This window comes from Cinclus cinclus, chromosome Z, assembly GCF_963662255.1.
Source record: "Cinclus cinclus chromosome Z, bCinCin1.1, whole genome shotgun sequence".
NCBI lineage: Eukaryota > Metazoa > Chordata > Aves > Passeriformes > Cinclidae > Cinclus > Cinclus cinclus.
Genome location: NC_085084.1, coordinates 64,609,344 through 64,634,813, shown reverse-complemented (window position 1 = coordinate 64,634,813; position 25,470 = coordinate 64,609,344). Strand labels below are relative to the sequence as shown.

Sequence of the window (25,470 nt, the reverse complement as noted above, 5' to 3'; positions counted from 1 at the left end):
TAATATTTAGTGATTGGAGGAGCTCTTTCTTCAACAAGGCAGAGAGGGAGGAAGGCAGAGAGGAAGGCAAGAAGGAAGGAAGGCAGACAGGAAGATAAATCAGGGAAGTTATTATATGTATTTTTAAATTATTATTGTTGCTCAGATCTTATACAATTGCTTTTGAATTCTAAATTTCATATACATTAGATGTGTAGGGGCTTTTTCATACATAATATAAATGAGAGCATAGTTTCCCAGTGATTGTCTAGCTTAATAGGTGGGCTAAAAATAACTGTTTACTTCCAACTCCTTCTTTTTGATCAACAGATTGCTAGCTTTCATTTCAGTCCACACTGGAACTTTTAACAGTACAATCAGCTAATGAGTGGAACAGCATGTCATCCTTAACTCTGCATTGGTCAAGCCATGTACATGAAAGAGGAAGCCTCATGATAAAAGAATGTGCCCAGTCTTTTTAGAACCAACACAATGTACTAACAATGCTGTCTTTTGACAGAAGGCCTGAAATATTTTCAGACCAAACACTACCCAGATTTTATCAGTGTCACAGTAACACACTCTTTAAAGCTATATGCTGATACTTAAATGTAACAAGTGATGCTGAATGCTCTATCCCTGTTTTATATACATCATGCTTGAGTGAAAGAGGACTTAAAGCATATGAATATTGGCATTAGAATCAATGTTCAATGATAATAGTTTGAATTATATTAAAGACAAAATAAAAAAGAGAAAAAAAATTACCTTTTAACCACTTCTCTTTCATAAAGAAAGGCAGAAAAAAGTAATGGGGGAGAAAATATTTTCAAAGCCAAATATTTAAAAATATGAAACAGAGTAGGAAGGTTGTGAGTCAAGTCTCAGAAGGACAGATTTAACTGGAATCTGAAATCAAAGGGTATATAATGAGTCTACAGTTCTAAATTTAAACCCCCTGGTAATACATACTAAATAAAATGTAATGCCACTCATGAATACCATATACAGAAACATGCAACATTAGAATGGAGATGATGCAGGAAAAAAAATTAGCAATTATTAGGTAATAGAAAAAAATTAAAATGTATTCTTATTTTAAACTCACTCACTTGTGACCAATCTCATGTGCAATGGTAAAAGCTGAACCCAGGCCAATATCTTCATTAATGCTGCAGCTCCTTTCAGGCTCACACATTCCAGCCACAGAGGCCAAGCCTGAATAAACAGAAGGAGACACAAAGGGTCATGCCAAGGTGTTTCAGTCTTAAAAGCCCCAGTTATAAATGCCTGGATTCTTTTTAATAACTTCTATGCACAGAAGGAGCAGTTGGCAAAAGGTTAACTTTCTAGTCATTTGCAAAATCACTGGGGGGAATTTCACTTTGCCGGCTAGACATTAATATTTTTTGAACTGCAGTCAGTGCTGGAAAATGTCTAGACTAGGGGTTAGATTTATAAATTTTACTTCTGGTAACTTGGGACCACCTAGTAACTTGAGCCAGGAGAGGGAATTCAAGAAAGCATTTCTATTTTAACATTCTTGTGCCTGAAGAAAGCAAAATGTATCCACATTATTTTTCTAAAGAAATCTGTTTAAGTTTAGTGGGTTCATAAAAACATACAAGCAACTTTTTTAGCTATGAAAAACCTCACATGGTACGTTAAAAAAAGATTAAAAAAAACAAAACTGAATGCATCAGTGAAGAGAGAGGAGACATGTTAATAACAAGCACGCATTTAACCATGGAAGTCTTTTCCATTTATCACCCATCATCTTCTGGCATTAGAACCTTATTGTATTACAAGGGCTTTTAAAAACTTTCTTCAGAGAGAGAACACCACTGGCATTTAACAACTATGACTCTTCTGTATCTTTTTCAGCAACAGATTATTACAGAACATACTGCAGTCACAATTTAGTGCCATTAGAGAAAGCTTTAAACATCAGGTTTATTTAACGTATTTCTCCCCTATAATTTCTTATCTGAAAGAAACAGCAAACCCTTATTTAAGGAAGTTACCTGCTCAGTTAAGTACATTACAAAAAAAACCCAGAGAAACAGCAACAACAAAAAAAATCCAAACAACCCCAAAAATAACAACAACAACAAAAAAACTGAAAAAGTTTAACTTTGGTTGAGAGATGAAGGGAATGGAAGAGTGAATGGGGAAGAGAGAAAGCAAACTATTTATATAAGCAGGGACCTCACATTATTCTATTTGGTCTAACAGTAAGGAAGTCAAAACATGATAAGTGCTTCCTGCTGTGCCCATATTAGCAATTAATTTGAAGCCATAGGAGTGGATCAGCACAGTGAAGCACTGATGCTGAAGCTCTTTGGCCATTCTGGACTAGTTGAATCCTGTAGGCTGAACATCACTACACATGTGGCTTAAAGCTTCCCAAAGGAAAAAAAATGTTGCAAGGGTTCCATGAGAACATCCCCCATGGGGCGATCTCAGGTCTCCTGTAGGTACATATAGATCATTTGGGAGGGTATGTGGTCCATGTCTTCTCCCAAACAAATCTAGTTTGGACAGAGCAAAACTACTCTGCTGATAGCGAAATTTACATGGCCAAAAGCTGACAATGTGTGTCTGGAGAGTTTGCAGTGTGTAACCTGCAAAAAATGCAATAATTACAGTTCACCCATGCAGTTCTAATTGAAGAAATTCTGAAGACACCATGGCAATACATATATATAGAACTATCATGCTCCTCTCCAAAGTTCACCATATTTGAATGATAAAGTCATTCCATCTTCAGGTCATACAACTGAGGACTTGCTTCAGCAAATTAGAAAACCAGAGCACTACAACTCCATACCAAGCTTGCAGAAAGTGACAGAGATCAAATTAAGAACACAGTCAGTGACTCGACTTTAGAAGGACTTGCCCTTCACTGGAGCCACAGACACATTGCAAAGACATCTGAGAGGTTCTATGAAAGGTTCCCTGCTTCAGGTGTCTGAAAAAGGACACAAGATGTTTATGCCACACGAAATCTTTTATTTCTGTGTCTTCCTAGAATAGCAATTATTCAGGTTTCTTTTGACCTTCTGAGACCTCTCTCTGACTTTTTTTTCACAGACTCTTTATATATATGATTACCTTTAGTTATTGGATGTCAGTATGACTTAAGCATATCAAATGCCTTGCAAAAGGGGACTACAGGGCCTTGTCTCTTTTCCAATTCAATGCCTATAATGCAGAAAAACTGTAATGGTTTTGTTGCCAAGACCCCTATAACAGTAAGTTGGAACTGATACCCATATGTGACTCTTATTTTTAATTTTTTAAATTAAATTTTTGTTTAATAAAATATTGCCAAATCTGTCCTCTGTTACATTAAAGTGAAGCAAAATTTGCTTTTTTGCCAAAATCTGATAAAGAGCTACTACACTAATGATATGTGTCAAAAGCATCACATAAAAATATCAAATAGTTCATGCATGAATACATTCTCTTTCAATCTTTCTTTATTTAACACTTGCAAAGCCACTTCTTAGACATCATCTCTTCATCATCTCCAATGTCAAATAAGATCAATTACATTTAGAAATTCATCAGCATGAATTGCCTTTTACTAAAGCATTCTATGGGGGTTTTTTATATTTATAGCAGGCAAAATTCTGGTACCTTTCCCCATGTAAACTACACTTCTCTGCCAGAAGCATTGTGCTGACTTGCGAGAGACTTACAGAAAAAATTAACACGGGTTAAGGCTATCTAGCATACAGTAATATAGTGAAAGACAAAGCAAATACAATCACAAACTCTGACCAAGAAAAGTATTAATAATATGAAATAGCTGAGTTCGGATTTCATCCTTAATCACCTGCAAGAAAGAGGCTTATGAAAGGATGTAAACTGAAAAAAAAAATCTAAACAAGTGTTATATTAGTCTTTGAATAAGGTTCCCTTTATATGTCAAAGCACCATTGGAGGCGACAACCTATAGTTATAGGTCCATCTATAGTTATTTATTGTAGTAAATAACTTCTGGTAACATATTTATGTATGAAGAGAGCAATAGCTCTCCATCCTTTATCTAAGGTTGGCATGTGCACTTCTTCATTGTCAAAGTACTGTTTTAAGTAGTTTCAATGTTATTGTATTTTCTATCACTGTGCTATTTTTTGTAAGTCTGTGAAAAGAAAAATATGAAGCTGTACTGACTGTGTACAGCACAGCAACAGTGTAAACCTCAAAGTCCATTTCTTTTGTAAGGCCTTATGGGGGTTGTTTTATAACCTTCCTGAGGACTTCTACTTCTGTTTTTTTTAACCAGATTGTGGACACCAGGAAATGGAAATAAACAGCAAGTTCTCTTCTTTAAGAAGTAAAATTGAGTCATCTGCTAGGTTTTATCAGAACTACAGCTGTCAGAGATGAAATACACTGCACCAGCTCACACAATTTGAACTTCCAGCAATGTATCAAAGCCAAAAACTACCTAGATTATCTTTTTCTTCATGTTTATAAAACTGCAAAATTTTGGAAGTACAAACTTTAAAAGATCTAATCAGTCAATAAACCAATAGCTAAGTATAAAGCAAGGAAACAGCAAATATAAGCTGCAATTTCTCTTTATAATCTTACCCAGTGTTCCACAAGGCTTGTTTTTATAAGTGCAGATATCATATCTGTTAAGAAAAAAAAAGTAGATAAAGTATATCAGTGAATCACGTTTGTAAGATACTTTGTATATTTATCATACAACTGTATCACAGTCCAAGTTGTCAGACCGCAATCAGTTTAATTATGTGCAGCCAGCTGGTGTCGGCATTTTCTGCACTCTGGTGTAAACCACAAGCTGCAGTACACTCACAGCCGCTGGCCCCAGGCCAGTGGGACACCTGCCAGCAAGAAAAAAATGGTTAAAGTGGATCTTTGTAATCACCAGCTCCATAAAGCAGTCTACCATTCTGTTATGAAGTTACAGCAGCGTGGCTATAGACTGCTATTGATTCTTAAACTATTTTACTTATTCAACATAATTGGAAGTCTCCTATGGTCTCACCCTTGTCAACTAAACAATATTAAGTGCAAGTCGTACTACTTAGAGACTTTGATTCTAATTTTAAAAACTGAACTCCTAATTTTTACACCATTTTTAAAAAAAAAATCTTTAAAAAATCTGTGCCTTTCTCATTATCCATAATAATAGTGTATCTTAAGAATATGTGCTAACAAACTGAAATGAAAAACATTTCTGCAAAAAGCTAAAAAATTCTTTAAAGGAAAACTTTTGTAGTTGTAGATACAGTCTTTCAAAGAGAGAAGCTAATGAGTTTTAGTGTAGTTAATATGTAATTATCTGGAGCTAGAGATGAAATTAAAATGTTTTCTGTGGCATAGCTTTTAAAATAGCAGTGGTCATGCAGCAGTGAATTCATTAATTATATCTTCATATTTTGAATATGCAATCCTATAATATTGTGATAATATATATATAATAGTGATAAAAGGACACTCCCAAAATGCTATTGATTTTCAAGGATTGATTGTATTGATTTCCTTGATTTCTTAAGCATACTATGCTTGAGAACAATTTCTCCTCTTTAGAAAGGGAAGTGAGAAAAACTCTGAAAAGATACCATATTTACGCTTTAATTTTAAACCCAAAGAGTTACAAATTCAGGCCACCAGACATTTTTTGTTAAAAATACTGTAAGGACTGTTATCACATAGGAGTCTGATCACAAGACATATACCTTTCACTGCTAAAAGACTTATGGTCTGTCTACAAGCCAAATCCATGGACAAAATAACAAAGCTTAAAATTTGGAACAAATCCAGTAAACTCTGTGCAGCAGTGCATGCAGACTGCTGTGACCACATGGAATTATTTTGATTTTTAAAGGGTACTAAGTGTAGAGCAGTTTGTGGAATTAAGATATAATTTTGAACTTAAATGTTCATGTTCACCAATTTCATCAAGGTGGTTCAAATGTGCACTGATTTCCCATTTGTGGTCTGGAGGAGGGAAAGGAAGCCAAATCAGAATTCTTATAGAGAACATTCTTATAACAAAAGCATTCTTATTTCTCTTGAAATATAATCATCAAAATGTCCCTAAGTTTCAAGATGACATGGATTCAGAGGAAAAGAAGGATTTTTACTGAACACTTCCTGCCTTTTACATAATCAAGGAACCAGGTTTCTAATTTCTGTGTTCAGGACAGAGTCTGAACCTAATCCTATTGAAGTTCAAGCAAAATTTGCTCCTCAGAGAAAGCAGACAGCTCAGTCTTAATTAGTGAGAAAACCCTAACTAAATTCTTTAGAATGTAGTCAAGAACTGAATGAAAAATGTCTCTGAAATACACAGATCTTCTGCTTTTTAATATCCAATGCCAATTTGGGAAAATAATTAAAGACATACATCTTAGATAAAATGGATGTTTGAGAATAACGTTCAGTTTCATAAAGAACTGTGATGGGAGAACATTGTATTAATTAAGTCCCTTGTTTCTGTTATATTTTTGAAAAACAAAGACCACAATATTCTTCAGTTTCTGCTGAAGAGTGTGTGCTCTTCATTATACGTAAGTTAGCATTATTAAGAAAATATTATGATAATGAAACTTAAATTAGATAATAAAACTAAGGAAAAGATAATTTTATACTTCAATACACCAATTATTTTTGCAAGAACATACCTGGGTAGTAACATGTTCTAAATATACCATCACTAAATATTCCAATTTTATAGATAGTGATTAGTTTCCTGCAGCATATACATCCTAGGCTACAGTTTACCAGGAAAAAAATTTTTGAACTTTTGAAAAAATTTTCAGTGTCCAATTTCAGTGACTTACTTTACCTACACCATCTTCCAGCTCCATTTTTTCATCCTATTGCTTTCATATAAATGGTTTCTGCTTGTGATTTTCTGAAAGCTCACAGCATTCTTATGAACCAAACTGCTTGCTTCCAACATCTGCTTCTCTATAGGACTTAAAATATGACTAACTTGTCCTTTTTTTTGTTTGTTTTGACACTGCTTCCTCTAACTTCAAGGAATCCATTTAGTTTTCAGATTTTGGGTTCCAAATGCAGTAGACTACAGATGTACTACCTGACAGATAGTAATTTTAAGCCAAGAAACCCCTGAAAATACAAATTGTCATGACTTCCTATGAGATTAGATAGTTGTAATTACTATGGGGGAAAAAAAAGGGCAACCCACAAACAAACAAAAGAAAAAGCCCGCACCCAAAAAAGCAGCACTAAGGTGCAGTTCGATCAACAGGAGCCTAGTAAATACTTCAGAAGCTAAAGAGACCAAAAAGGGAGATTCTCAAGCCAACAATTATCTCAACCAACCATTAAAGATTATGACAACAGTCACAATTATGACAACTGCAAAAATGTTGGTTCAATTCCTGACAGATGGTGTAGGACAGACACCACACAAAAATTGAATGAAAGAACTCAGTTATCTAGGTAAATAACTTGGAATAAGATGGCAGCCAAATAATTTTGAGACAGCCAAGAAAAATCTGTGCCCACCCAAGCCAAAAAAAGATCATATAACTCCTAATAAAGTGGGTATAGTGCCCCTTTAATGTGACCAGACTGGGGAAGTGGAATGGAAAAGAGGTAGGAAGGGAGATGGTTGATTATATGGCCATGTCTGCCCTGAAGAAATCAGAACTCTCTTCATGAGGCAGATGGGGAAGAGGTCTGGGAGTCCTGGGCATTCCTAAGGGTCTGCTGAAGAGCTGCAGCAGACAGACAGGAAATGCATGATGAATGCACAGCTGTCACTGACAACTCTGACTGACACATCAGCCAGAAGGAAACTGCATAGACAGACCATTGTCTGTACAACAGCATGGTCAAGGACTGGAGTAGAAATACACTCCTGTCATGACATGGATCAAACAGCAAGAGTTAGTGCACCATACCGGGACACTTTAAAAAGAACAACTTCAAGTCCTTTTTGGCAGGATATACAGGCACCATGCTAAAAGGTACTTGCACACTGTATTAAAAAGTGAAAGGGATCACACTAGACACTGAAATTCTACTATATGCATTATCAAGCTGTTTTATAATTCTAAAACAATTTTTACTAAATGTTCCATGCACACATTTGGCCCATGAGAACAACTGATCTCAAATAACTCCCATGAAAAGTTGTGGAGATGGCCACAATTATTAAAAGGCAAAACATACAAAACTAACCAGTTTTGGAGAAGCCAGCTTAGTAGTGTGTACACAAGATCTGTGCCAGTGGTGCTCAGTGCAATAAAGAAGCCACTGACATGTTTATTCAATGTATTAGTGTAGATGTAAGCTACAGACTATCTCTTCAAGAAGTCTCTTTTATCTGTAACTCTAACCTGAAGAAAAATCCAATTCCTTTGCAAATCTGATGACTGACATGATCCTGATTATTTGAGTAGGACTCTTAAGTCAAACAGATAAGAATGACGAATTCTCTGTGGATACTGTAAGCACTGCTCAAACTTGTCAGGTAAATTATCTGCAGCTATAGCCAATCCCAGGCACCTTAGGGGAATACAGCCATTTGTCTCCTGGTACACCGTAGAGAAAGGAGAGAAGAGTCTTCCTGGTCCCTACATACAAACTGTCAGTTTTCAGGCCTAATGCATGCATTTGTGCAGCTATGTAGCTCACACAGAGTTCTGTGATAGCAAATGTATTCCCACATTAAAAATAAAAATAAATGAAAAATAAAGAGACATACTAATACACAAATTTGATTCTAAGTAAGCATCACAATGATTCAATTGTTCCTCTACCTACCCTTAGCATAAAATTACAAGTAACTTATTCTAGAATCTAGAGAAGTTAAAAAATACTCCTTAAAAGCTAATCTATCTCACATTAATTGTTTAGAGCATAATTTGACAACAACTGTCCTAGATTATCCAGTAATCTGCCTTTCCCTCCACAGCAGTCATTTGTGAGTGTTTGCAAAGGAAACAGGACCACTTATACTGATACCTTCCCTGAGAGAAGTCCCCAGCTCTGTGGATTAGGGTACTCCAGAGACAGAAATTGCATATAATTTAATTGATTTTTCTTTTATTGTCTTCAGCCTTTCATTGATTCCTCTTAATTCTGAAAAAAACGCAAATCATTTCAGTGTCTGTCTGGGGGGATACAGTTATGCCTTTATCAGCAAAGTTGAGTCCCACTGTTTTTCAGTAGAGCTCCCACCCTTTGAAATCAGTTTTAAAATTTTCTTTTAAATCAGACTAACATAAGGAATTTCTCAGCATTGTAGCATTACACTGTGACCCTTCTGTCACCAGCATGCGCACTCACAGTCTTTTTTAAATGTTCTGAAGTGTGTGTATTAGACTTCAAAATGTTATTCAACAGTGGCATTAACAATAGTAGATACAAAGGCAAAATTAATTATTTCTCCTTACATGTTAATGTGTATTTTTAAATTCAAGGACGACATTGCCTTTTCTATCAGTCTCATTATACAAATTGGACTATTAACTGAAAAGAGTCTCTATAAATTACTATTATTACTAGCTACATGTTACTGCAAATGTCCAGTGTGCCAGAAGGGACTACTTGCATCAAATCAACACTGTTACAGGATTGGAAATGTACATGAATATTAGTATTAGATACACTTTAAAGAATTTCATTAATCAACAAGAATAACCCACACAATATTTTTGTTTTAAGTACAGTAAGTGACTAAGGATGAAAACTCTTATTAGAAGAGCAAACTGTTCAAAATCTATGAAACACCAGCTGTTTATTCATACATACATCGAACTACACGAAAATTACTCTGAAAGCTACCAACAAGCATGAGTAATATTTAAGACAGATATTGACATAATAAACAAGACTTTTGAAGGGCTATTTGTTTAATGGAAAATAATTTAAGAAACCAAAATACAGTCACAGTAAATCCCTGAGGGAAAACCTACCAAGATGGATGGAATTCAAATATTTTTAAAAAAAGAAAATAAGTAAGAAAATTCAGGCTAGGCAAAACCAACAAATATTTATGACTGGACATGAAGCTCTTTATAAGTTTCAGATACTGAACACATACTTCAAATATATATAATATTAGGTGATTTGTCAGTTAATCTGCTTGAAAAGCTTATCAGAAAATAAAATAAAGCCTAAGAACTGATTCTCTCCTAAGAGTAAACAAATCTAAACAAATTATTATTTCATTTTTAGGGAGTATTTCCAGACAATACCTCTGTAAGCAAGGTTTTATTTTTCACTTTTAAACCAAATTATACTTTTTGACATTCACTTTTTAATTATTATAGGTTTTAAGAACATTACAATCCTTACATAAGGATTATCTTTCTCACCCTTGCTTAACAATTAACCTAACAAGTTCATTAGAGTTACATATTTTTTACCTTTTATTCATCATGCCATGCAATATGATTTATCTATGCACCCAATCATAGATGTCATAGGTTACTCTTGAATAAAGGTAAACAACCAGGTAAAAAGGTACCTATTTTGAAAAATTAAATTAAGCTAGTTCCAACACCTAAGACTGTAAACTGAACTGCTGCCAGATCAGACTGAAATCTCAGATTTCTATTAAATGGATCAAAACCTTCAAGCTATCTGATAGCTCCAAATCCTATTTCTGGAGTATGGAAAATGTTACAAAAGGAAAGAAAACAGTGACTAGCTTGTACTTTTGCACAGTTTTTTTTATACATATTCTTGGCTATATTTAAAAAGTGCTCATTTTGCAAGTGCAGACAATGTCACTAATGCTATTGAACTGGACGTTGCTAACACTAGAGAATTGCAATGGAATTAATAACTCCTAAGATAATTTGGTCATTCATTTAGCTGGCGCAGGTTACCAACAGTAATACTCTCCACTACAGTATTTTTGATGTCTTTCTAAAAGCTTTACTTCAGCACATCCTTAGCCTTGCAGAAAGTTGTACACCACAACAGCATTCTGCCCTAAAATAAAGAACACATCTTATTTGGTTCCTTCCTCAAAAACCTCAAACCAAAAAGAGCTATTTAAATCAAGGAAGGAAAAGAATAACATACATGTTACACATCACTCATCAGAAATAGCTTTTTCTATTATTAGTTTTCCGTGTCTTTAATGCTGCCATAGACAACCAAAATCTGTCTCTACTGGTCTTTGTTCTGATACTTAGCTTGGGTGGATAAATTCTGAGTTACAGCCAGAAATACTATTGCTGCTCTAAGTTCTAGTTCTCCTGATTTATAAAAATCCTTTAAATAATTGCACTGTAAATGAAGCGCTTCCATGCTACTTTTTCTAAACTGCAAATGCAGTCAAGAAAGTAAAATTAAACACAGTTCCAAAAAAAATATTTAAAGCTGTCATTTGTAGTCATCAATTTCATCAACATAACAATAGAATAGCAGTTGCAAGTTTATCACAATCAGTAGTATTATTACAGCCCTTAGGACACTCAGGATAACTCCTGATCCACACAAAAATAATATGCAAGTGCATCAGAAATGTAGAGCCACCCACCTGTGTGGCAATAGTGATTTCAATAATGTTCAGTGATTTCAATAATGTTCAATAATGTTAGAGATTTAGCATTTGCACTATCACCTGAGTATCAAAATTACTTGATTTGTTGTATTCTGAATCTCAAAAGTCTTTGAAACTTTTATTGCATTCTCAGTATTGAGACAAAATTTAGATTACACCGTTACACAGACATAGCTAGCTCAAACTGAGCTAGGGAATAAACCAAAAATTTCTACATATCTACTCTAAGTACACTGCTAATAATTTCTCTATCAGTACATTCAACGTAAGTCCAGCAACTAATAAATAAAGCATTTCTTTTCAAAGGATATTGACGCTAAACAGCTCAAGGAGCTTGTAGGGCAAAGTGTTTTTTTTAGAGTGTGCTAATGCAACAAAGTCTGGGGAAAAGGAAAGCTAGCAAAACTAATTACAGAGGTGTGGTTGGGGGCATCCTGCCACACAGCAGAAAATAGGAAGCAACTAGTCTAGACCTCTGGCAGAAGGGAAACACAGCTAACAGCTATGATTACTAACCAAGTTTTAGCTCTGTTGTACAAAAATAAATTAGATAAGTTAGAGCAATAACATGTTGCACATACATTTCTAAGTTTTTCTATGATTTCTTTCTAGGATTTTACTGTGAATATACCTTTTTTTCTAAATTTCTGAATTGTTGTAATTGTTGTAAACAATTAGTTTATAATCTCTGGGAAGATCACATATCTTTATACACAAAATGTCCACTTTGTTTACCTTTACTCACACTATACTTCATATAGCATAAAAGGCTAAGCATTAGCTGTAAAGAACAGCGGTTCATCAGGATGATGGACCACACCTGGTACAGAAGAACCTAAGAATTGCAACATGGGCCAGACCACAGATTCCACTATCCCAATACCCTGCTTTCACAATAAACTAAGAGAAGGCCCAAGAAAAAGTAACACCACTGCAGGCATAAAACGTCAATTATACCAGTACTCTCCCAACTATTTTTGGCTCAGAATTTTTGAGACAGATGTACTTCTGAGTATTTAGTACTTTCAATGGATTTTTCTTCTGTGAACATGCCTAGCCAACCTTTCAACCTATACGTATGTCCAGCTTCCATAAAGTGACTTGCCAAGAAGTTTCAACATTAACTAAACCTTGTATTAAAAAGGGCTGTCTCCCTTCTCCTGGTTTTGAGCCTTTCTTCTTGTGTATTTTCTGGACAGACTCAAGTTCTTGTGGTGAACGATGCTATGAATGATTTTTTCCTCATATATGTCCTCCATACAATCTTGTAACAGTCATCCTTGCTTCTCTTCTCCAATTCTCCAAAAACCTTTTGAGATGAGAAGGCCAGAGTGATACAAACTTTTCAAGATGTAGACATATCAGGCCCAGTTTAATCAACAGCATAATAAGGTCCATTATTCTTTTTCCAATAATCTTTCATATATTTAATTTGCTGGATTAAAATGTATACTTGACATGTAGCCCAAATGGTTTCAGAAAAAAATAATAATATTATCCAATAAAAAGAACAGTGGCTGTTTTTTGCTACTTCTGGTTAATATTTGTACAACATTTCTGACAAAAGATTTAAACTCTTACACATGTACTGTCACAACATATTTTTCCTGAAAATAATGAGAACAGTACACCCTGTGCTTGGACTCAGTTAAAGAATCACAAAGTTAGATTTACACAAAGAGCTAAATATCAGTAGCTTGATGCAGTAATTAGAACCTTCTTCAATCAATGCAATAAAGTTTATTTGCTGACTTCCTGTGAAGGTCAAAAACAGGGACAGTCATTCCACCCAAATGAGTTTTACCCCTGACTAGAATCAGAAGAATTATTTGTCTTTAGAGCATACTCACAGCAATATATTTTGCAAGTTTAGTGCTTTTTTCTATAAGCATGTGCTACAATAAGTTACAATAAAGGATATCTCATCTTCAAAAAATGTCAGTGAACAACTGGATCTGATTGCTTAAAGAGCAACCAAGCACTGGACATCTGTGGTAGTTTTCCATACGATATACAAAATACAGCTATCAAAGTTTGAAGCTATCATTTTCTGTGGTCTGCTTGTGAACTGAAAGGCAAAGAAACGCATAGAGTAACAGCATGAAATGGCAACAGAAGCAAAGACTGTTCTAAAAAAAGCATCACTTTAGAAGAAATACACAGGTTTACAAGAAGAAAAATATGCCAGAGATCCTGTCCAAATTTGTTAGAGCACAATAACCTATCATGTTAAGACCGGAAGGAACTTAATTTGATTTTCTGTTTTTCAAAAGGGGCTAGCAAATGGAATACATGCACTTCACATGGATCTTCAAAATGTGTCGCTATGAAAATCAGAACCCATACAATTCAAAATTCCATGCAAAACTTTGTTTCGTCTTCTTTTCCATGTAATACTAGCCAGAAAGAAATGTTAGCTCTATTGGAGACAAAACAAAAGTTTGTGTAGCATCTATTATAATTTTCTGTCTAACTTATTTTCTACAAATCACTTTAATGACAACAGCAACTAACTTGTGAATGAATGGCTGAATGCCATGAGAACATTAACTGACTTTACAGCAGTGGCTTCTCATAAACCACATTACTCATATTATACATAAGTTAGGATTAGTTGACTGTATCTATCTAGGCTGCCTGCAGGCATACATCCTTACTTCCCCTTACCTTAAAAAATGTAAAAGTGAACCTGGTGCAATTTAAAGAAAACAGCCTTCAGAAACCGTGATCTATCTCATAAAGGGATGCACATGTCAGGACTTCTTTCTCCGTATATGCCTTCTTCAGCCTAAGCTGTTAAATCCATATTTAAAACTACATGACTGTCAAAAGGAATTTCTCAGTGATTCCTTAGGCTTAATCTTTCAAGACATTATTCAAGCCTTCACTTGGTAAACTAGTCTTTCAAAGCTAAACAATCCTGAAGTGGGAAAATAAATTAATAAATTCCTCTTCATTAAATTTATTAAGCCCACGAAACATTTAGTCACCTGTCTCTATGAAAACACCTAAGAGTTATATTTCCAAAACTAGTTTGGTTCCCCCTACAGATGTTATGAAAGAAAAGTTCCATTATTTTCTTTAATTGACAATATGCTCCTTCGTATTAAAATTGACCTGAACTTCTGTTTTATTTTTACCACATACTGCATATTACCATGAGACTATTAAAATAATTATTCCCACAAGTTTTATAAAATTTTAAATGCTGAACAGAAATTTTGGCTGGCTCTAAGGAGAACCTTTATCCCCATGAGGGCAGTCAAGTAGTAAAGCAGTCTGCCCAAAAAGGTTTTGCAAGATTTGACTGGGTAAAGTCTCGTGAAACCTAGTTTGGTCTCACAGCTCACCCTGCTTAGGGAATAACACTGGACCTAAGACCTCCAGAGGTCCCCTTCAGACAGAATCCAATAGATTCTAAGTAGGTGTTATCTAAAAATATTAATATAATTTAATTAATAATCATGAAAAAATAAATGTTACATTCTAATACAACTCTTAAGAATATTAATTGGAAAATAAATTTCATGTAAACTACATTACTAAAAATCAAAGCATCATTACAACCATAGGTATTGTATAGTAATAAATTTTTTATCACTACAGAAAACAGGGGAAGAGGCTCCCTCTCCATTCTACTCTGAATTGGAAAAATTCTACATCTTCCTAACAGCTACACATGAAACTTCTTGAACTTCATTCCCCAATTAGTTGACTGTGAAGTTTTAAACACCAGACACTGTTCTGTAAAGCACATTCTCTTCTGAAATGCCAGCACAACTGCCCAAAACACTAACTGTAAGAAATCCAGGAAGTTGAAGCTGAAAGAAAAATAAGCATGCCTTTTTTTCTTTTTTCTTAAGTAAAATTTAGAAATCAATGTAGGTAAACCATTATAAATGCCTTATAAATAATGCCAGGTAAATACCATAAGATCTACAAACAAGAAAAACTCACATCCAAGAAAATTGTCTTTCAATTGTGGCTGAAAAAAATGGGGAGAATTTCACTGTATTAAGGTCACAGTTGTTTTTTCTTCATTATTAGTTTCATTTTTACAAAGTTATTGAACTAAAACATTTAACTTCTCCCCAAATTTATAGAAAAGAAGGATCAATTTAGAAGTTTAAAGTAGGGATCCTTTAATAGAGGTTGGATAATATATAGGAACTACCACTATTTGATTTTCTTTTTAATTTAGTAATTGCAATTTCTGCTTCATAAAGCAGTCTGGTTTGCATTTGTTCAGTTTAAGTAATTTCACTGTTTCTATTCTTGTCAAGCAACAAATACAAGTCATTTACAAATGTAAATACTTTAATTAAATTCCCACTTTTGCTTGGAAGAACCTGGAAAAAATCATGTGGTGCACCTTCAGGACTGAGTTGGGGCCAGTCCTGTTTAGAATCTTTATCAGTTATATGTGGATAAACCTCAGTCAGTTCACAGGTGACACCAAGCTGTGTGGGTTATTGATGTGCTGGAGGGCAGGAAGGATCTGCAGAGGGATGTGGACAGGCTGGATCATGGCTGAGACCAGTGGTGTGAGGCTCAACAAGGCCCAGAGCCGGGTCCTGCCCTTGGGTCACAACAACCCCAGGCAGTGCCACAGGCTGGGACAGAGTGGCTGGAAAGGACCTGGGGGTGCTGGTGACAGCAGCTGAAGAGGAGCCAGGCTGTGCCCAGGTGGCCAAGAAGGCCAATGGCATCCTGGGCTGGATCAGCAATAGTGTGGGCAGCAGGAGCAGGGCAGGGATTGTCCCCCTGTGCTGGGCACTGCTGAGGCCACAGCTCGAGTGCTGTGTCCAGTTCTGGGCCCTCAGTGCAAGAAAGACACTGAGGGGCTGGAGTGAGTCCAGAGAAGGGCAATGGAGCTGGGGCAGGCTCTGGAGCACCAGTGCTGTGAGGAGCAGCTGAGGGAGCTGGGGGTGTTTGTCCTGGGGAAAAGGAGGATCAGGGGTGACCTTATCACTCCCTACAGCTGCCTGGAAGGAGGGTGTAGAAGAGTGAGGGCCAGCCTCTTCTTCCAGACAAGTGACATGCTGAGGGGACATGGCCTTAAGTTGTGCCAGGGGAGGTTCGGATTGCATATTAGAAAACATTTTTTCACAGAAAGGGTTGTAAAACACTGGAACAGGCTGCTGAAGGAAGTGGTGGAATCACCATCGCTGGAAGTGTTCACAAAACATGTAAATATGACTCTTGAAAATACGGTTCATTGGTGGTGATGCTGGGTTGACACCCAGACTTGATAATTTAAAATGTCTTTTCAAACCTTCATGATTCTATTATTCTATGATTCTAACTTTTAAAAGCCTAAAGCAAAAAAATCTGAATTAAAACGTCATTTTTATTAATAAAAAAATTATACAATTAAGATGCATTAATCTGTTTAAGTAATTGAGCTCCTTAAGAGAATGTGCAGGAAAAGAGTTTCCTTCCAGCAAAGCAGGGAGAGATGGCAAGTTCAGCAGGGCACGGACTATAAAGAAGAGCCACGTGTTTCAGTGAAGTTACTACCTCTAGCACAGCACCAAACGATTTAGAATGCCATTTTTAGGAAGGGACACATACAAGAACAAAGTTTTTTGGACTGCCAAACAATCTGCTTAATTGACTCAAGACATAACCAAAAATAGAATTGCAAAACATCACAAAAACTTCTCCTGACCAAGTGCATCTCATACTATTGCTATTGTTTTATGCTTGTTTTTTTTTAACCACTAAATAATTAACAACCATAGCCAAAATGTGACTAAAATGGAATAGCTTCAAAACCAGTCTTGGTCAAAGACCCATAAACACTTCCATAACCTAACAGATTGCATTTCACACATCTGAAAAAATTCCTTGGTTTTGCTAGCATTTGAAGTCTAATTTCTTGTTCTTTACTGATTCCAAACACACTGTTCAGAATTGCATAACATATTTCACTCTGCTTTGGCAGGTGGTTGAAAGAGCTCACAGGGTAGAAATTTCTTCTGAAAGAATCTGGACAATGAACATTTGTCAGCATTACTTATGACCTTGCAATTTCTAAGCAGGACTAACTGTCCTAAAATAACAATATAAGCAAATACCTTTCATTACAGCTAAATTAATGTGCAAGCTAAGGAACTGCCTGTACCTCTTCCTGCCTATTTATCCAATCACTTAGCACTCCCTTTTTCAAGCTGCTGAGAGTAATAAATGAAAGATTTACATGGGTCTGGCTAAAGTAGTATGAAGGCAATCCAAATGCAACCTCAGTGCTATCCAAAGAGCCATCTTAAAAGGTTTGAAAAAGAATCACATACATTTGGAAGCTGAATGTTATCAGCTCCCAAAAACACAAGTTCTACACTTTTCAGAACACAATCTGAACAAAATGTTCAGAAATAACAAAAATATTAACTTTAATAATTTACACCTGATGTCCTAACATAATATTACAAATATGTACAACAGTAATTTGATTCAAACAGCAGTATTCAATGGTCATTCCTTCTGCAACTCATAACAAAGCTAATTTTAAAACAAGGTTTTGTAACTGGCCACATGGAAAAGAAAAAATGAATTTTGGCAGTTTCTATCCTTCCTTCTCTGACATTAAGGCATCTTGTCGTCCAAGATCATAACTGCATTAGCTCTCTGCTTATTGACAGTGGAAGTCACTTTTGTAGATTAAGCTAACCTCTATTATCTTGTTGATACTTCCTAATAAATCACTTATATGTCTAACTACTACACGGACTCTTATATTTCGCTAGCATGAAGTCTACTCTGTGTAGACCTAGGAATCTTCCCAGAAAAGTCATGTTGGTCAGCATGTATTTAAAACTCCAAAACATGTAAAAGTGTAAGTCATTTAGGAACTGTGTCTCAACTTCAGAAAGAATACAAACAAAAACATGAAAAAAGATTTTAGATAAGTGATCTAAATATTCTCTCTTCTCCATTAGACTAATTCCAGTTAGTCTTATACTCAATCTAAAGCCAAATCTAAGAGTTCCAAAATTTCATAATTTGTGAGTAACCATTAAGATCACACAAATTCCAGACTACCAAAATTACATCTCACTGCTAAGATATCTACTGACAACATTTTCAATTTTTGAAAACAACAAAATATCAGAAATTATCTCACTCTCTCTTTTTTTTAGGGGGGTGGGGGGGGCAGGCAGCAGCAGGGGTCAGAATTAAAAACAGGGAAAATTAGGTATTTGATTTGAAACAATGTAATATTTCATGGGTTTTTGTTTCTAGATATTTAAGTATTTTAATTAAATCTCTCATTTCTGAGATCTAATAATAACTTGCTTTTACAAAGGAAAATTATTTCTCCCTTTATCTACAGACCTGTTTTAGTACCGGCAATGCCAGAGCAAGTGGTTTCACACCATCCCTCGAAAACTGATACAAGACTCAAAGATCATTAATAGATTCATGAAGTTTGATTGCTAAAAACCATGTCAATCATTATAAAATTTTCTATATTATGGACTCATATCTTCTTCTACTTGGAGAAATACTAATTATGATAATTACCTAAACAGAGAATTGTCCTGAATGACAGCTATGTTGTGAGATAATAATAAAACTTTCAATTCCAAAAATATGAAAGTTCCAAAACCAAAAATGTTTGAATACATCTAATAACGCTCCTTCAATTCTGTGTGATGAAACAGAATGAGCAGCATTACAATATGGGCATATTTCTAAACGTGGTTCTTATTTCCCCCTGTAACTTGCTAAATTCTCTTACTGTGGAAAGTAGAGAATAAGTATGAAGAAGGTGTGGATATTGTTTTTCAATGACCAGGCTGCACAAAATCAGAAGAATCCAGACTACCCTAATCTGCTATATAAAGGGCTAAAAGAAAAAGTACATGGTGTAGAAGGTATAAAAATACAGCATCTTTGGCATAAGTACTAAGAATAATGAAGAGATCATGAAGCCCAGTTCTTGTTCCCATGGGTTGAGGGGATGCAGACATCTGTGGCATGGCATGGACAAAGGTACTAACAGTCAAAATTGTAAAACTTTATATGACTCAAGCACACTGGAAGTAAAATTCAATTTTCAAATTAATTTCACCGACATGATTGTGAGAAGCATGTATTTAAATACTTAAGTCCTTAATATTTAAAAGGGTTTACAGGTTATTTCCATTTATGCCTGTAGAGGCACAATCAGGCTTTTTTGCAGATAAGAACTCATGGTAAGAGATCCTGTTTAGATACAATGAGTGCAGACTATCAACACAACTAATGTGCAAGTTTCACATAGAGAATTTTCACCTTGGCATAAACACAACTCTACCAAAATCGTAAGATTTAGGTGACTAAAGATTTGACAATCAGGCCCTGTTAGGTGCAAGCTAGGAGTGAAGGATGGAGGAAGGAATGTATGGGGGGGCATAACAAGTATTTTTATATTAATATACACAGCAGTTCACAGAAAGAAATGTTATCAACCAGCCATAGAAAAGACTGAGACAAGCAAGAATGTAATAGTTAAACAGAAATTTTGTCAGAGTGACAACTGACACCCATGTTCTTATGAGCAGTGGGACTCACTATCAATTCCATACAGTATCTTAAAAAAGGGAACCTCAAATACAGATGACCTAGGCACCTTGGTGACTCAGAGTGAAGAGTGCCATCTACTGAGGCAATAACTTAATTATAATACAACCAACAAACCCTGTTTTTGTTGGGAAACAGAAAAAAAGTTTTAAAAGCAACGTTTAAGTGCCTTCCATCTCCTAATGAAAATCGAAGCTTTTTATTTTGAAATATTACCACAGATTTTATGATGGTGGTTCTGTGCTCTTAGTAGGCTACAGTTTTAGCTGAATTAATACTTTTTCTCAAAATATGTCTGAATAGCTTCTAAGGCCTCTATTTCTAAATAACCCAGGAGCTTTAGTTTCCAAGTAAAATACGCCCCTTTCTGAGTAATCTGCCTCGTTTAAAAACCCCATATTTAGACACAGAAACATGAAGACACTCAAAGTGACACCTGAAAAATACCTTCATGCCTTTTTTTCCCCTTAATATAAGATTCTGGTGTTGAGTACAACTATGCTGGAGGACAAAATAATAAAAAATAAAAACATAAAGAACCAGTTAAAGAAGATATTCTGAATTTATTTGACCTTTGGATTAATAAACTTTTTGATAATCAACCTGAAGCATACTTTCCAGCAAAATTAATTATTTCTAGAAACACATGCAGTAGTGAAAGAAAAGTGCAAAACTCTTAGTGTGTTCATTTTCTCACTCTTTGCCAAGTGTAGCAAAATATTATTTGTGTATAGATTTAAATTCTTTGCCTTAGACTGTATAACGCAAGTGATACATTCTGGATGTTTGTGAACCAATTCCTCCTGTGCTTTATGTATTTGCTAAACATACAGTACACACCTGAAATCTGGTCAGTGAAAAATACTGGAAAAGGAGCACAAACTGCACTGTCAATGTATCTTTAAAGGTCATAGGCATATCTTAAATTTTGTCCTCCAATAGTAGAGCAGCAGCATAGTAAAACAATAGCAAACTGTCTTACTGGAACCCTTGCCAAACTTAAAACGTGCGTGAAGACTATTACAATACTTGTATATTTTTCAACTTTTTCACCTCTCTCGTTTCATTTCTCAAATAGCTTGCCTCACTTGTGTTTTACTATATTAGTGGGAAAACACATTCAAATGCATACAGATGGTAGTCTACTCAAGTATAATAAACCACAGCTCTATGATGGCTATTCAAAAAAATTCAAAAAATGTCATCTGTGGAAAGCAAAACTTCAGAAATCTGACCATGTTTCTAAATTTTCCTTTAAAAAGCTGTATTTGAAATACGAAGCAATCACAAGCTGGCATTCTTGGATTTAACCTCACCAAATGTAACAGGAAATTACTTGGTAACTATTTGGAAAAAAATAGATTCATGGAGTAGAAGATCATCAAGATTTTGGGTTGAGAGAAACTATAAAATTATGTCTCATATAGGGTTCAGGGAGTGTATAGTACCAAAAACCAAGAATATCTCAGCTTGATTTCAGCATATAAAACTGACATAATTCCTAACAACAATATATGTTGTGATGTATTAAGGGCAAAATGACAGTTGATAAAGAGTAAGATATTTTGGTGGATTACATAAATTATTTTACTTATCAGCAAACTTGAGTTCTTCACGATATTTTATCCAAATGTACATTTTCATAAAAAACTACTACCAGTATGATTACGGACTTCCTTTTTTGCCCTAGAATTACAGGCAACCGTTCTCTTTCTGATTTGTACTGACTTAGTATGATTTCCTGTGCCTCACACACTCCAACAATTTTCCCTAATTTTCAAAATCAAGGTTGTGAAGACTTAGGAAGGAGAAAGCAGGATGGGAGAACATGGTGCATCAATGAAAATTCTGATGCACAGTAGATACCAGCAGTAATTTTGCTTCCTTCTCATAGTGCTGTGAATACATACAATCTTTGCTATACAGGATTGCAGCACTGAGTTTCTGGAGACTGTTTCTGGGATCCAGGGCAACAGAAACTCTGTGTCTCCACTCAGAAATGCATCCATCCCAAGCAATCACCTGGTGTTTATAGTGAACATTTATCCCTATGTTAGAGACCACAGAATGATTTGGATTGGAGGGAATCTTAAAGATCACGTAGTTCCAACCCTTCCACCCTCAGCAGGGAACCCTTCCACTAGATCAGGCTGCTCAAGGTGCAAGCTGTCCTTGAATGCTCCAGGGATGGAGCATCAGATACAGCTCTGTGCAACCTATTCCCAGTGCCTCACCACACTGAGTAAAGAATTTCTTCCATGTATCTAACCTAAATCTACTCTCTTCCATTTTAAAACTATTCCCCCTTGCCCTATCAGTACATGCTCTTGTAAAACATCCAGTTCTTGTAGTCTCCTTTTAGCTACTGGAAGGATGCAAAAAAGTCTGACTGGGGAATAAAGTCTTTACAGAAATAAAAAAACCTCTTAGCCTTTCCTCATAGGAGAGGTTTTCCATTCATCTAGTCATCTTAATGGTCTGTCTCTAGACTCACTCCTGTCCTTCCTGTGCTGAGGACAATACTCCCCATGAGATCTTAAAGAGCACAGCAGAGCAGCAGAAACACCTCCATCAATCCGCTGCCCACATCTTTTAGATACAGCCCAGGTCACTTTTGGCTTTCTGGAATCCAACTGCACATTGGTGGGTAATGTCCAGCTTTTCATCCAGCCCCAAGGCCCTCTTGGCCGGACTGCTTTCAACTCCTTCATTCCCCAGCCTGTGTTGTTACTGGGGTTTCCATGACCCAGGTGCAGCACCTTATAATTGGCCTTGTTGGATCTTCTGATGTTCACATGACTCCAAATTCCAGCATACCAAGGACCCTCTGGGTGGCATCCTATCCTTCAGATGTGTCAACTGCACCATTCAGTTTGGAGTCAGCTGCAAATCTGCTAAGGGTGCATTCAATTCCTTTGTCACTGATGAAGACATTAAGTAACAGTGGTGCCAATATGGACCCCTGAGAGCACCACTGATGTCCACTGGAACTCTGAGCCATTGACCACTCCCCTCTGGATAGGACCATCCAACCAATTCCTTATCCACCGAACAGAACAGCCCTCAAATCCATCTTTCTCCAAGGATGTTGTAACGGACCACATCAAAGGCTTTACAGGGTCCAGATAAATTACATCTGTACCTCTTCCCTTATCCACTCATGTAGTCACTCCCTTGTAAAAAACCACTACACTGGTCAAGGGGGACCTTTTTCCACTCACCAGGTACTGGACTGGCACAACTGGCCAACTCTCTCAGGACTCTGAAGAGCATCTCATCAAGTCCTATAGATTTGTGTATGTTCAGTTTCTTCAGCTGGTTACAAACTTGTATTTCACTTACAGTGGGAAGCACTTTGCTACCACAGTCCTTGTTTTTCGATCCATGACAGACACAGAAATATTTTTCAACTGAGCAAGCATGGTAGAATGAGTTCTGAAAATGTAAGGCAGGATCTTCTTTAGCAGACCACTATCCATTTGGTACTTTTAACTACATTACTGTTTTTCCAGATCTTTCAGCTATAAAGGCAAGTAGCAGTAAAGAAATTTGTTTGGTTTTAGTAAGTTTAGTCATATATAAGTGAAATTTTTCACACCAGTTAAGCAAAAGATATTATAACAAATGCATAGTGGCTAAGAGAAGGGAGGTTTGCCCTTTTGAAAGAAGAAAATGGCCTGTCTCAACCTAGGACAATTAAAAGGAAATGAGACAGACTGCTGTTAATGACTGAGGAGGTCTTAGACATGTAGGTTAGGTCAATGGCAAGCAAAAATATAGGCTTGGGTGAAGAATGAATTGAGTAGCCCTGAGAAGCACTTGAGAGTGCTGGTGGGTGAGAGGCTGGACATGACCCAGCCATTGGCACTCCCAGCCCAGAGAGCCAAAGGTGTGCTGGGCTGCATCCAGAGCAGTGTGGGCAGCAGGGCAGGGAGGGGATTCTGCCCCTCTGCTCTGCTCTGCTGAGACCCCACCTGCAGGGCTGCACCCAGCTCTGGGGTCCCAGCACAGGAAGGACGTGGACCTGCTGGAGGGAGTCCAGAGGAGGGCAACAAGATGATCAGAGGGATGAAGCACCTCTCCTGGAGGACATACTGAGAGGGTGGAATTGTTCAGCCTGGAGAAAAAAAGGCTTTGGGAATACTTTACTGCAGCCCTGCAGTACCTAATAGGAGCTTACAAGAAACCTGGAGAATTTTTACAAGAGCTTGTTGTGATAGAAGAAGGGGTAATGTATGAAATTGCATCAAATGTATGAGATAGTCATGACCTTTTCTCAATTTTGTGTTTATAATCCCCTTTATTCAAAATATTACATTAAACTGCCATTTACAGATATATGTATCTTTGATACTGTGTTATTAGGCACAAAAACTTTATTATACTCTTTAATTTTTATTCTGTTTTTAATCTAGCATCTTACACAGTAGTTTACATAGCAGTATTTGACAGAATACAGCAATTCAAGAACCAAACTATTTTATCATGAGCTAGAAGAAACTATGCACACTGAAACAGTAAAACTGAAAGATAACTTGGGGAAACAGCTACACTTAAACTGATTATCCAAGTCTTGTCTCTGACAACACACGCTGATGAATGCCATCATATGCTTGCCATTTACAAAAATTAAATATATTTACTAGTGTGTCCAAAATGCAAAATTCATGCACTCATATGAAGGAGGTTCACACACTGAGGACTGTACATTTTCTTACTTAGTATAAAAAATTTTTCCTCTGAGCCTCTGAACATACTTCACAGACTGCATATTTCTAACTACGTGGAATCAAGTGACACCAGAATTTCCAAAGTTTAAGACAGTGATCTAACAACAGAAAGGTTGAAATTCCTTAATGAAATACCCTATGGAAATAAAGTTATTTTTAAGTGAGAAAAATTTATCCCAGTTGAACATGACTTCTCACTGCCAAATCTTCCACAAGACTACAGAGTAGCACAGGAACTAAATTCTTAGCCAAAGGACCTTGATGAACCCTTCAGTTTTGTGAGTTTTTATTATGTACATATTGTCTCTAGACCTTAAAAAAAATTTCCAGAGTACACATTTATTTTATACTGCTATGGCTGTATGATTCCAAATAACTGTTTAACAATAGAGCAATTCTATTTCTACAGATGAGGTGATTTTAGAAACAGGACACTAAAACACATCTGTATCACCAGTCCCACAAAACATTGCTCCAGATTACCTCACAAAAAATACTTTTATACAGCTGCACCAGACACTTGGGGAACAAGTGATTTAAGATTTGTATGGGAGAAGACTCTCTTTAATACATAATGAGGGAGCAAAGGATACATCTGAATCCCAAGAATGGGGGAAGAGCTTATGGTATACAATATTTGCAAGATACAAGCAG

General features: G+C 36.1%; 1 protein-coding gene across 2 annotated transcripts in view; it reads right to left on the bottom strand.

Annotated features, from left to right (window-relative positions):
- The window catches only part of ADAMTS6 (ADAM metallopeptidase with thrombospondin type 1 motif 6), a 132,842-nt gene that overhangs the window by 76,427 nt on the left and 30,945 nt on the right, over positions 1 to 25,470 (bottom strand). For both annotated transcript variants that reach the window (XM_062512964.1, XM_062512965.1), the window contains exons 7-8: positions 4,585 to 4,628; positions 1,092 to 1,197 (exon numbers count right to left, since the gene is read on the bottom strand). In XM_062512964.1, coding sequence (XP_062368948.1) covers positions 1,092 to 1,197; positions 4,585 to 4,628 — 150 coding nt within the window. The remainder of the gene's footprint in view (positions 1 to 1,091; positions 1,198 to 4,584; positions 4,629 to 25,470) is intronic.